At 35.2% G+C, this 13,440-nt stretch overlaps 1 protein-coding gene across 1 annotated transcript in view; it reads right to left on the bottom strand.

Moving 5' to 3' along the window:
- The window catches only part of LOC140881907 (DExH-box ATP-dependent RNA helicase DExH14), a 38,713-nt gene that overhangs the window by 6,452 nt on the left and 18,821 nt on the right, over nucleotides 1–13,440 (bottom strand). Inside the window, exons 21-38 of the mRNA XM_073287580.1 lie at nucleotides 12,849–12,998; nucleotides 12,298–12,510; nucleotides 10,428–10,580; nucleotides 10,104–10,328; nucleotides 9,916–10,017; nucleotides 9,746–9,826; nucleotides 9,565–9,645; nucleotides 7,047–7,250; nucleotides 6,841–6,957; nucleotides 6,603–6,725; nucleotides 5,258–5,347; nucleotides 5,045–5,170; nucleotides 4,658–4,720; nucleotides 3,720–3,808; nucleotides 1,932–2,022; nucleotides 930–1,079; nucleotides 663–854; nucleotides 476–541 (exon numbers count right to left, since the gene is read on the bottom strand). Coding sequence (XP_073143681.1) covers nucleotides 476–541; nucleotides 663–854; nucleotides 930–1,079; nucleotides 1,932–2,022; nucleotides 3,720–3,808; nucleotides 4,658–4,720; nucleotides 5,045–5,170; nucleotides 5,258–5,347; nucleotides 6,603–6,725; nucleotides 6,841–6,957; nucleotides 7,047–7,250; nucleotides 9,565–9,645; nucleotides 9,746–9,826; nucleotides 9,916–10,017; nucleotides 10,104–10,328; nucleotides 10,428–10,580; nucleotides 12,298–12,510; nucleotides 12,849–12,998 — 2,316 coding nt within the window. The remainder of the gene's footprint in view (nucleotides 1–475; nucleotides 542–662; nucleotides 855–929; nucleotides 1,080–1,931; nucleotides 2,023–3,719; nucleotides 3,809–4,657; nucleotides 4,721–5,044; nucleotides 5,171–5,257; nucleotides 5,348–6,602; nucleotides 6,726–6,840; nucleotides 6,958–7,046; nucleotides 7,251–9,564; nucleotides 9,646–9,745; nucleotides 9,827–9,915; nucleotides 10,018–10,103; nucleotides 10,329–10,427; nucleotides 10,581–12,297; nucleotides 12,511–12,848; nucleotides 12,999–13,440) is intronic.

Below are 13,440 nucleotides of genomic sequence, written 5' to 3'. Positions count from 1 at the left end.
CCCCGAAAGTTCAATCTTTTTCCATTTGACTCCTGAAACTCTTAATTTTTGCAATTCCACCAAAACGTATCCCTTTCGTGTCCAAGGTGTATTTGACTGCTCAAATCTACAGAAAGCCAAAGATAAGGATTTTGCCATACCCGACACACATGACAACGTACCGTACCCATATCCAATATTTCAGAAGATAATTTCTTACAAGTGTCCATGCTACATAGGCTGCAGAGAATTCTATTACAGCAAATCGAACAAAAGCTCTTGTAAATATCTAATTTCCACTTTGCCCACTTACACCGATAAATATTCCATCTATCTTATAAATTAAATGATAAATCATAAGCTCTTCAGTAAAAAAATCCTAGTAAATATAAAAGCAAAGTGCATGACTAACAAGAGGTAAAGTCGATAAAAAAATTATATAAGCAATAGATTGCAAATAAAAGGTAGAGTAAACTGTACAGAAACTTCAACTGACCTTTATAATAACTAAATGGGCTGGAAGGTTCACACCCCATGCTAATGTACTGGTGCAAACCAATACCTGAAGAATATTGGAGATGAGACGATTGCATGATATAGTTAGGTCAAATAATTGTAGTAGATCATCAAATCATTGTTTTCTCCCATACACTAAAAGCTAAGTGTAGGTGAGAAATAATTGCCTGGATTTTGTTGTTCGCAAAAAGTTCCTCAACAAGAGATCTGTCCTTATCATTCAGCCCAGCATGGTGCAACCCAATGCCAAACTGCAGAGTATGCCTGAGATTCTGATCAGCAACTTGAGAAAGTAGCATCTGAAGTGCTTCTTCGGGCATTGCCAGGAATTGTCTTGGGCGCTCATCTGAAGCTGCAAACTTCAATTACAGAAAAGCACAATAAATTAAGTTGCCGCAGTGAATACATAATTTCAACATAACAATAATCCTAACCTGAATAAGGTCAAGTGCAGTCAGTCTTGTCTGGCGACGTGATGAAACAAATATAAGAACTGGTTTTAAGGGTGAATGGGTACATATGGCAGCATATGTTGGCTTGTTCATGCTATTCATTCTTGGGCAGTAATACTTCCCAGGATATCCCTGATGACAAAAGTCGAAGCATACCATAATTACTGAAATCAATCCAATCATCCCGTGACTTATCCATTGTGCAAGTAATGAATAATAAGTAAATAAACTCCAAGTATTGGATCAAACTAATACCTAGAATTGAAATATGAGCGCAAAAATTATTTAATTTAACTCAACCCGCATTTGAGATTAAGGAGGGACCATTTCTGTGTCCACACCCCCGTCAATTGTTGGAAATTAATCTTCTCAATCAATAGTAATGACCTCTTGGCTAACTTGAGATTTATCTGTACTATATGTGAATTAGGAATCAACTTATCGTATTAAGTTGTTGCCACTACACGACTTTTCAAATTGAAATGCATCAACTTAGGTATGTTTTATGTGAGTAGTAGTAAATTACAAAAGCAGGAGAATCTTCACATGGCTCAAACACATTCTTTTAAAAACTTATCTTCCTAGTTATACGGACTTGCTAACTCTTAATTAAAAATAACTGCCAATTCAGATGGAGTGTACAATCTAAGGGATTGATAACATAAAATAGATGGGCTCATGGTCCTCAATAAAATTCTATAAATGATTTGTAGGCTCACAGTAAGGAGAAATACAGTATATGAAGCACTAATGGTTGCAGATAAGCAAGTCTATGCCAACTTAAATACAACACAACAAACAGCGGAAATGTTTGGTGCTTAATATAATGGGGTTATTTTCAAAAAAAAAAAAAAAAAAAAAAAATACACACACACACACACACTCAAGCACAACAAACATTAAGATTGTAAATCCTTTCAGAAACCTCAGACAGAAGTTTCCAACAATTATATTAAGAAAGTGACGGGAGAGGTGAGACATTACCTGTATATGAACTTCAAGAGGAACAGGTCTAACACTAGGCTTAAAATTGAAAAGACCATTTTCTTCAACACCAAGCCAATCAGCTAAATCACTGAATCAAGAATAAAAGGTAAAAGAAGAAAAAAATAAAATGACAGAACAGGAAGCAGAGCATCTAAATGAATGTTACAAAACCATGTTTGAAGACTATAGGTTAAGTTCAACTTATATTTAGTAGAACTCGCTGAGAATGCCATTTGTGATGCAACCAAATACTTAAGAAAAAGCATGTTCACTCTAGCAAATCCCCAAAAGAATGACAGAAGCCAATCTACTATAATTTCTTCATTGCACATAATTACACTACTGAACCAGCACAAACTTTTGTTTGGTAAAAGTAGTGTCACGAGAAAGAAGTTATATTGGTATATCCAACCTTCACTTGGTGGCTAAAAAAATTTCACGGATAATAACTTTGCCATTATAACCCTATTTTAGTCCAGCAAAAATAAGACTCCAATCCCGCTACAAATCTGTAACCGAAAAGTCTATGAACTCCTTAGTCTTTGAAACCCTAAACTGAACTGTAAATTATAACATTAACTTAATCCAGGCTGGAGCATGGGAAATATATGATCCGAGCATAATACAGATATGTCAAAGCCTTAATAGCACAATTGGACAAAAATTGAATGGCAGCAACAAAGGATCAGCAGATACACCAACTCAACAACTTAAATCACCCTGAATCAAACTGGAAAGTGAGAGCCAACATAACTAATCAATCCATAATCAAAGGGCCTCAACCAGAAGAGAGCAAACAGCAATGCCCGAGGGCCACAACAATTGACACCAATCTATCAACTAAAAACAATGTCACAATGAAGATGGTGCATAAACATTATCAATATCCAAACAACACCTGCAAAAGCAGTGACATATCAGTTTCAATAGCCAAGAAATCCATGATTATATTTGTGACATCATAAAAAAACAGGTCAATAGTTATTAACCAATTTTCATTCATATTTAGTAACAAAGGTTGAATTTGTTCCATTTAAACTTCTTTTTTTCTTTCTCATTTCCTTCTGTAAGTTGGAACTTAATTGGTCACACCATAAAAGGTGAAGAGGCTGACTAAAACATAATTAATCAACAGTAAACTGGTCCACTGACAGCCAGACAGTTGCTAATCTCATATTACGCTGCAATTTTTATTATACACTCAGCCAACAAGATGGTGCGACTGAATGGCAATAAAATTGGTCTTCTACGAAGCAGAGAAGATGACATGATGAGAACAATGGTGTGCCGGACTATGAAGAAAGAGGATACATGACACCATAACAACAGATGTTCACAAAGCATTACAGACAACGAGAAAATTCCTAAAGTGGTAGCAACACATGACAGCTTGAATGATTAAAGAGGACAAATGAATACAGAAATCTGAGTTTAAGAGAGAGGAACAGATGAATTATTAAAATAGAGTAGACCATTTTGAGATAGAAACTGAACAATAAAAGTGGTCAGAGTTCCACGAGAAACTACAGTTGTGGATCACATGGAAAAGAATCAGCCAGGTGCAAAGGTATTGACAGAAAAATTATTAGATCACAATGGATAAAATAAAAGCAAGGGATGATAGAGATGCATGCCACTGAATTTGCATAGTCTCTTAACAAATATTAAATATGCATATACATGCCCAAGGAACACCACCAAACAAAAAAACATAATGGAAATAAAATGATTGATTAGTAAAATCACACACAAACGAAAAGGAAATCAAGAGCATGAAAATCATACTGTGCATTTGCCAATGCTGTTGAAAGGCCAACAAATCGAACTGGACGATCTGTCTGAGATGATATGTATCTCATCCTGGAGACAATAACCTGTCAGAAAAAATACTGGTCACATGGATTCGGCGAAATTTAGAGTGAACATCTTAAAAAGCCAGGTAAATCGATAAATTCAAATATAGAGACAAAGATCACCTTGGAAACCTATACATACACTATAATACAAAGGCACCAGCTGTGATTTGCTTTTGTCTACATATAAAACTAGTAAAACAATAGCAAAAAGATTATAACTAGGATTATAAGACCGCACATAATTTTCGGAACAGATCTTTTGAACATTGCTAAAGGTTTTTGCGAAAAAATCCAATTTTGTGTCCACATCACCTATAGACAAGGGGTGATAAGCCGAGTAGACTTGGCTACAGAACTAGCTCTTTCATTAACAAATACATATCCCATTATTGGTAGATTTTTGTATCTCTACATAAACAATTTTCAGTTTTACAAACATAGTTGAAACCCTTACGCTTAGTCGTGGTCATGTTCCACAACCTCAATAATCAATACAGAGATTTTTTTTTTTTTTTAAAAAAAGGTAGATCGACTGAATTTAACGTCACTATTTCAACTCCCACAAATACTGGTGATACAGTGGAGCAAATTTCTCCAGTCCCAAACCCCTAAACAATCAAATAAAACTGCAATTTGCGCAAATTGTAAGCCATGTTACCACATATCCCATGTTCATGTACAATCTATACAAAAAACTAGTGCACTGGATGTTCGCGGAGTCATAATCTTGCACTTGAGAGAAACTTACAAGACAGCTTATGTTCAGAATCAAACATGCAAACTAAAGCCCATGTGTTATTAACTCGACTTTGATTGTTATCTTTACGAATATAGGGATTATAATGAAGTTAATGACATGGCGCATACCTCCAATATGGGTCCACGATCAGCACCAAGCAAGTGAATCTCGTCCAATATCATAAGCCCGACCTGAACACAGATTTTTCTATACTTAATCGACGGAAACTTCAGATTCTTGCCAGAATGTGAAAACTTCAAACTAAATTCACTGCATTATATATCTTTAACGACAAAAATGTCTGGTCAACTGAAGCATTAGTGAGAGATAACACGGGCCAATAGTTCAGTTCAGAACTCAGATACACAATTTAATTATTAAACCTCGAGTTTCTATTCAAGAAATACAATTTAATTATTAAACCTCGAGTTTCTATTCAAGAAATAGTTCCTCCGAAGATTAAAGAGAATATTTTGTAGACACAACAACCGCCAAAAGAAAAACTAATGGTCCACCTTCTTGACATAACCTCGACTGTGCCAATTGCGACTAATGCCATCCCACTTTTCAGGAGTAGATATTATAATGTCCGTCGATAAAAGAGCTGTCATGTCTGGGGTATAATCACCAGTCATTTCAACCTGATTAAAAAAAATCACATTAGGCTACTCATGTTTAGCATAACTGCACAGAGATGAAACGGAAAAATTGAAAAATAAAAATCGAACCATCTGTTTTCCAAGTTTTGAAACAAGACGCTTCCTCCAATCATTCATTCTTTCTCGAACAAGAGCCTTCAAAGGTGCTATATAGATGACCTGCATTCACACAACAAATGAATCATCTATAATATCAAAACAATTGTCTGAACTGTGACAGTTTACAAAAATATGCACAATACTCGTAGCTAAATAAACCAAACACTAGGGTTCCATAATAGGGGAAAAAAAATTCATGACCAAGAACAGTCCCCAAGGGAAGACTCTGCAGATGCCTCAAAAAGAGTTATTAAGAGCTGCTAAGGTGATAGTGATGTGCAGACCTTACATCTCAAGGCATGCTGACGCTTAGTCTTACAGTGAGGCACAAACCTTGACCATAACGCATACATCTAGGTGCGCTGTGAAGAAGTAAAATATGTTTTAAACAAGCCTCAAATACAAGGATTCACTACTTACGGTAATCCAACGTAACATTCATCCACATGTACATGTTCAGTAATGAATATTTGGTTTACTATCATATAGCATCTAGGCGCCTAGAAGAATTGAAATAAATACGTTTTAAACAAGCCTCAAATGCAAGGCTCGTATACTTAAGAGTGTAACCCAATGAAACATTCATCCAAACGTGCATGTTCAGTAACGATATGTGGTTTATTATTGTATACTGCTCTATGCTATTCATATTAGATGTGCTATTACATGATTTTCTGCACAAATCATTATAACTAATATTGTTCCTGAATGAATTGACTCATGCATTCAATTTAGGCTACAGAGCTCATGTGTGTCTAAGTGTGTCTTGTGATCTGTAATAACTATGTGTCATGACAAACCAATGACTGAAGCTTGTCTTGTGTGCGTGCTTGTAAACAAACATAAGATCTTTGGAAATTTTCGCCATTCTCAATATGTTGGTTTACTGTTCATAAAATTTCTATGGTGGAACATGATCACATCAATAATTACAAACAACAGCCCTTGCTAGTTTGCAACTTTGATGTCGAAAATTTTCAAATTGATTCCATATTTCCATATGCATAGTCTCCCAGCATATTAAAATACCATTTCACACATTCATACTTATGTCGCTGTATCTAACAACTTACTGACAAAATTAATGTCATCACAACACACCATGCAAAAGTCATGATCGCTGAAGCTAATGTAGATGTGATATGTATCCTCTTGGACAGTCATTGAGGTCTGAGGAAACTCCATTTTTTAGTAGAAACAATGTATCCTCGAGGCCAAGACCCATTAATATGTCAAGAACAATTTGCAGAAATTGCATAAAGTGAAAAAGGCGAAACATGAAACAAAATTAGCAAGAGGAAACAAACAAAAGTACCTTCATATCAGGTTGAGTATTAAACAGATGAAGCATTGCAAGCTCGGCTGATATGGTTTTACCACTTCCTGTCGGAGCTCCCAAAAGAACATTTTGATCAGTGTGATACAGCACATGGAAAGCCTGTCAAGATAACCAAAACACTGTCTCAGAAGCAAAAAACTTGTAAAAGCATACCAAAGCGAACTTGGAAACATCAAGAAAAGGAGAAAGCAACAAAATAAGGATTAATCTAAACCTGTGTCTGTATGGGGTTAAAGTGTGAGAAGTTATACAACGCTTCATAGGTTCTATTGCTAAGCGCAGTCACAGGAAGGGGTTTCAGATCAAGGAGTTCGGTATGAGTAGTATGTGCCTGAGGACAGTATAATGTTTAGTTCTACAGAAGTCAAAAATGGTTAATTCCACCACAAAAGAGAACATGACAGAATTCAGTTAGTCCACCTCAGGCAGTGCAAGGTTCTGAATTGATATGATGTAGAAAGCCTCTGCATGCAACCACGAATCTGAAATTGCTCGAATGATGTACTGAGGAGGGTGTGGCTCAAAGATAGGAACTGTGAAAGATAGTTTCTGAGGATCCCCTTTGGCCATGCGCTTTGTTAATGAAAAGAGCTCCGAGTGATATATATGATCATTCTCAGAATCCTAGAAAACAAATGAATGGTTATTAATTCAATTCTGCAGGAAGCCTAGAACATACTGGCAAACAATGTATTGTGTTCCAATTTTTCGAAGTACTCTTTTTTATCCACTTTCACAGAACCACTTTAACTTGAAACATAAACGAGCCATGAGAGACAACAGTTCCATCACTGGGCGCTAACCATCTACATTTCAATTAGAAAAATTAAATTGCAAGCATTGATACAAGGATTCAACTTTTTTTTTGATAGGAAACTATAATGTTATATATAAAATTAGATTAGAAGATTTACAAAATGTGGACTAGTGGTCCACAGAAGCTAACTATTATCCAATGCAAACAACCACAGTTATCAAACTAAATCAAAGCCAATTTCCAATCCCTATACAACTCTAAAATAGCCAAAGATTGAAATTTAGAACCCTTGTGGGCCTACATGGATACTCTCAATTTGATCTTGTCCCAAATTTCCTTCACTGGTTCTTCACTATCTTCAAAAATTCTTATGTTCCTCTCCAGCCATAACGACCAACACATGCAATGAACCACTATTAACCAAAGACTTTCCCTTTCTCTCCAAGTCGAGCTCCTAAATCAGTTGCATAAAGGTCTTTTGTTGAGTTCGGGACTACCCAAGAAAATCCCAATTCCTTGAGAACAAGGTTCCACAAGGAGCCAGAGAACGGGCAATGAATAACCATGTGATCCTGAGTCTCTCCCCCCTGTTTGCATAGCACACACCAGTTCGGGCTAAGGGAGATATTCGGGAGCCTCTTTTGAATCAAATCACAGGTAGGTAATCTTCCCAACGCAGCTGTCCATGAGAAAACCTGAACCTTTGTCGGAATAGGGGCTTTCCAGATAGGGTGAAAAAGAGAGAAGCTATGGAATCGCTCCTCTGGAAAGAAGGACTCGTAGAAAGACTTTACTGAAAATACGCCTTAGCTGTCCCACACCCATTTCCTCACATCCTCCACTCCCTCTATTAAGTTAACCCCCTCAAAACTTCCAGCAGATTACCTAGCTGGCCCAACTCATCATCCCTCAAATCGCGTCGAAAATGCAAATTCCAGGATAATACAAGGATTCAACTTACACACTGAATACATCAAATTAACACTAACAATACAACCAGAATTATAATTGATGAAACACAACCGGATCTTGTTGTATTCGCTCGTCTTGTATTTGGTAGATTCACATTTTATCAAATTATTACAGATCTAATTAAACAGCTTTCTGACAGAAATTCAACAAACACTTTACTTTTTTTTTTTTTATTCTAATGCAACAGTTGCAAATGACTTTATTACCTCCTAAGATTATCCAGCAGATATTTGTTGTGTCCGTGCACATGCAACAGATATGGAAACACAAATCTTCTTCCAAAAGAGAATTTAAGTAGATGCAAAACTACAAGTTGCAAGTGATTGAGTGAATCAAGCAAGCTGTACAGCATGAACATTCATTAAACAACACAGACCAAACTACCAGATTAGATATCACTCAAAATGTTATTCATGAATCACTATCTGCATGCAAAAGAACCACTATCTATGAAGTTTTCACTTGATGTGGTACAAACAAAATGTTTCTACACAGTTTGATCTCCTCATAGTTACCAACCATTTGGTTTCACACAAACCGAGATAAATATATTAGATTCTCATTTCATTTAATTGTGAACATATCTCGAGTGTTCTCAAAAGGGTGATAGAAATCAATAGGCTAAGCGGATTCAAGAACACAACTTGAAGAGGTTGGTGCTCCATTAATTATTTAAATATACTAAAAATAAAGACAATTAGCTAGCATGAAGTTCATAGAAATTTAGGTACTGCCACACTTGTTTAAGATTACTATTTGTGCCAATACTGTTTTCATGCATGCCTGCTGCATGGTACAGCAAGAATTAAAGAACAGCATATCTAATGAAAGATATAAACATTGATAAAAATATGCTGACTTACACATATACTTGTTCTCAGTTCCAAGACCATTAACACTACTAATGACACTCGTGCATGTACAAGGCAAATGCTTATCTTATCTGTTCTCATTTAAGTAAAATATAAACTTGAAAAGAAATAGAGACAGAAACAAATTGCAGTGTAGAAAATTCTTCTCCTATCAAAAACTAACTTCTCTAAGCAATCAAGTTAAGTTCGATCGAAATTTTGTCAAGACAAGTTGTCCTTGTCACTCATTATTTGCTTTCATATGTCATAGTTGTCAGATTTCATCATGCAATTTACCATCTAAAGAGAAAAGAATGTTAACTCCTTAAAACCTAGGGATAAATTAGCAAAAGCGTACCTCCACTAAAATCCACCAGCGCTGGACAGTACCATGAAACCGATCCTTCCAGACAAACTCAGGGGTAACAATCAAATCAACCTAGCAGAAATAAATTGTTTCTTAAGACAATTCAAGAGCTACAAAAAAATTCAATTGCAGGAGAAACAAGAAAAAGAAGGTCCAACTAACTAGTCATTACCTTCAAAACAGTTCTAGTGATTGGACTGACTGTGGCTAATAACTGAACCATTGGGAAATATCCCAAGTATTGTTTCACCAACTTGAATTGGAAAGAAAACAAACAAAATTTTATCATCAGGAAACCGCCTAAATAATTGAATCCCTCTAAAACAACTACTGAAGAAATACCTTCCCTCCAGGAGCATAGCGAATCAAAGCTCCTATGTCTTTCTCCTGCATCTCATATAGGCGATCTAGGTCCACTTCTCTTTCCTCGAGCTTCCTTAGAATCTGGCAAAGAATGTAAAACAACAATGATTTACAAACTGATTAATTTTACAAAAAAAATATAAGCCAAAAAATCAGTTGCAACATACTTCCGCAGAAATATCTTTATCAAATTGTCTAAGAGGATGTTGGTAGGGCCAAATTTGACGATCCACGGCCTTGCAGTACTCTAACATGAAAGAAGACATCTCACTCCACCCTCTACGCAAACAAATCTCAAATAAGGCCCGCATAACACGAGCCAAGCTTGAACTAATATATGCTGCATCAGAAACTAGTGAGAAAGTATCAATTGAACCCCTGGATATGTACATCTGCTCAACAAAAGCAAGTCGATATTGTCAGATAACATCATAACAATGTCTAATTCAGCAAAAACTACATTTATTACCAGTCAAAGATCAGCATCAAACCTGAATAAGAATCGAAATTTTCCCATGTTTATTTGATGGACCACCCTTAACTTCTAAAGGACATTTGCGAGTCATCATTTCAAGCTCATTTTGTTCCTCCTCTCGAACAACAATGTTTTCAAATTCAGTAGAATGGGCAACCATGTCGATCACCTGTAAGAAGATGAAATAAAATAGTAAGTTGTCGATTGACATACATTTTTCTGAAACATGATATGTTTACTATCAGAAACGACAGGGCTGCCACATAATTTAATATTTGTAAAAGGCGCATCAGAATGGTGTCTACAACTCTGAATACATGAACTGCAGTCACATACAACTAGTGCAATTTTTAAAGATACAACTCGAGGCACAGAGTGAGTAAAAATGTTATAAATTGAATGAGCTCCACATTTTCCCATCACAAGATCAATATTGACAGATCTACTCTAAAACCTTGAAAACCTTTTCATTCAGTCATCAATAAAGATTATTTAGAGTGGTGAAATTCTAGAGGATCAGATCACAACCAAAAACCCAATGGTAAACTTAAAAGCCAAAAAAAATCCCATCATCCTTACGTACACCTTCAGATTAAACTACTGGAAAAGGTCAGACTTCAAGCATTCACTTATCACTGCCAGAAACAATCAACAATGTCACCTTCTGAAACTAAGAGGGTGTTTGGCTAAACTTATTAAAAACATCTTATAAGCTCTAAGAGCTTATAAGTTATTTTGAGAGCTTATAAGCTGTCAGGTTTTATTTTTAAAATAAGTTGTTAAGTTGTTTGGATGAACTTATTTTAAACAACTTAAAGATATTGATGTGTTTGGTATTATAAGATCTTTTTATTGTTGAAATTACCAAAAAAGGTAACATACTATAAAAATAATTTAAATAGTAACATACATTTAAAAATAGTTTTAAATTTATTATAAATATTAAACATATATTAAAAAAATAAAACTATTTTTAATTTTAATTTAGAAAAAAAATTGATAAATTATGTATAAAAATAGATAGAGGACGTTGTGAGAATTTAATAAAATATATTAGGATAATATGGTGAAGTAAAATATCAAAATAAGATCTTTTTGAAAAAAATATCATCCCCTTACTTTTTTAAAAACAGCTTATAAGCTGTCAAACAGCTTATTTTGACAGCTTTTAAGTTGTTTAACAAAAAATTTGCCAAACAAACTTAAAAAGCTTATAAGCTCTGAAACAGCTTATAAGCTGTTTTCAAGAGCTTATAAGCTCTCCCAAACACCCTCTAAGAAAATGAGCATCGTTCCAACTACCGACAATTACCGCATACTAGTCTAAGCTTTATCTCAAAATCAACACGTGAAATTCAATATTATGTAAAAGCCACAGCGATAGAATCACTTTCAGAATGTTATACAATTGATCCGATCTCGAACATCAAAGTAAAACATTGTCAAAAGAAAGAAGACATTCCTACTTCACTCTGATTATTTCGATTGTTACATGGGTGACCAAATATATTTGTAAGGTGTGTGTATAGGCATGTATAGAAAGAATACTGCATTATACAGCTTCACTACCAGTTAATTGGTTATCTTCACAACTGCTTACACATTTCTCCCTCAGTTAATTACTCAGTAGCTACGGAGTCTGAGTAAAAAAGATAAAACAGTCCCTTGTAGTGTTGAAAGATAGTCGTATTGAGCCCTTCATGAACTTTCCTCACTATATAATTCAAAACTTAAAAGAAAGCTGAAAAAATACATATTTGTGCATGTGTTGCACATGAAACATATATTTACGTGAGAAACAACGATGAATACATACATAACAAAAGAAGGCACTGAATAATCAAACTGACCATAGACACCAAAAATGTGAATTCGTGATCAATTACCTCGCTGTCATTCATGTGGCGTTTCAACATTTCATTATAAGTTTCAACACTGGAGTATTGGATATAAAAGTGGCTTGCGATACGACCAAGTTCGGTACAATAAAAATTTCCGCTCTTCTCATCAAAGCGCATCATTTTCGCCTTGTCAAGAGCACGTGCAGAATCAGAGACCAGAGACCTTTGCTTTAAACTCAGTGAAGGATCAGCAATCACCTGTCAGTTGTATTCCATGATTTTAATTAATCCTAGCACACAAATATACATATCTATACCAACACATATGCACAAGTACAATATTATATCACATTATAACAAAAAATATCTCCTTCAAATAAAAATCAACATGCATTACATGTTTTAAACAATCTTCCATCTATATATGACGGGTAATGTAGGAGCCATCTCTACTTCATTTTCCTAACTTCAAGAAGGGTAGACATGAGATAAAATTTTCATGATTTTTTAACCACAAGGGCAACACAGCAACTTTGCTCATAATAACAGTAAAAAAATAGAAATTAATAAGTTACTAAAAAAAGGCTAGAAGATACCTCATCCCATCCAATGCCATATGCCAAAGGATTCATTTTCATCCTTATGAAAAGATATGTATACCCAAGCCAGGCACAGGCTTCTTTAACATTTGTTACAGTGCCTAGTGCCACCTCCGCATTCAAATTATCTTTTAAGGAATTAATAAACTGCAATGAAGGAATAAGAACAAGGGAATAATCTGAGGATAGTGATTATCAAGTATAAGTTGAACATAGCAAAAGGTACTGACTCCTGTATGCAATTATGGGCATAAATGATAAGACAAAATTACAAAATAATAAGTAAGCCTCTTAAATGTCCACACTCTTATTCAAACATTTAAATTTTATGTAGAAGGGATGGTATGAATGACAAAGCAAAATCATTTCAGATCCAAGGTCTACTACTTTATATGTCACGCGGGGCAAACTGGTAACAAAAAGTAATCCCAAATCCTCTTCCAAAACAACCTGCATGAGCGTAGATCGTCTCTTCCTATTTTCTGAAGTCCAGAGACGAAATCCTCCATGATGCATAACATTGTTTTGAAAAAAATTTCACCCTTGTCCAGAAAGAAAGAACCATGCGGGACTTGGTTCAAATCCAAAT

The sequence above is a fragment of the Henckelia pumila genome, chromosome 2, assembly GCF_033568475.1.
Source record: "Henckelia pumila isolate YLH828 chromosome 2, ASM3356847v2, whole genome shotgun sequence".
In the NCBI taxonomy this organism is placed as follows: domain Eukaryota; kingdom Viridiplantae; phylum Streptophyta; class Magnoliopsida; order Lamiales; family Gesneriaceae; genus Henckelia; species Henckelia pumila.
Note: the sequence above shows the minus strand (reverse complement) of the source record. Positions and strands in the feature narration are given on the sequence as shown.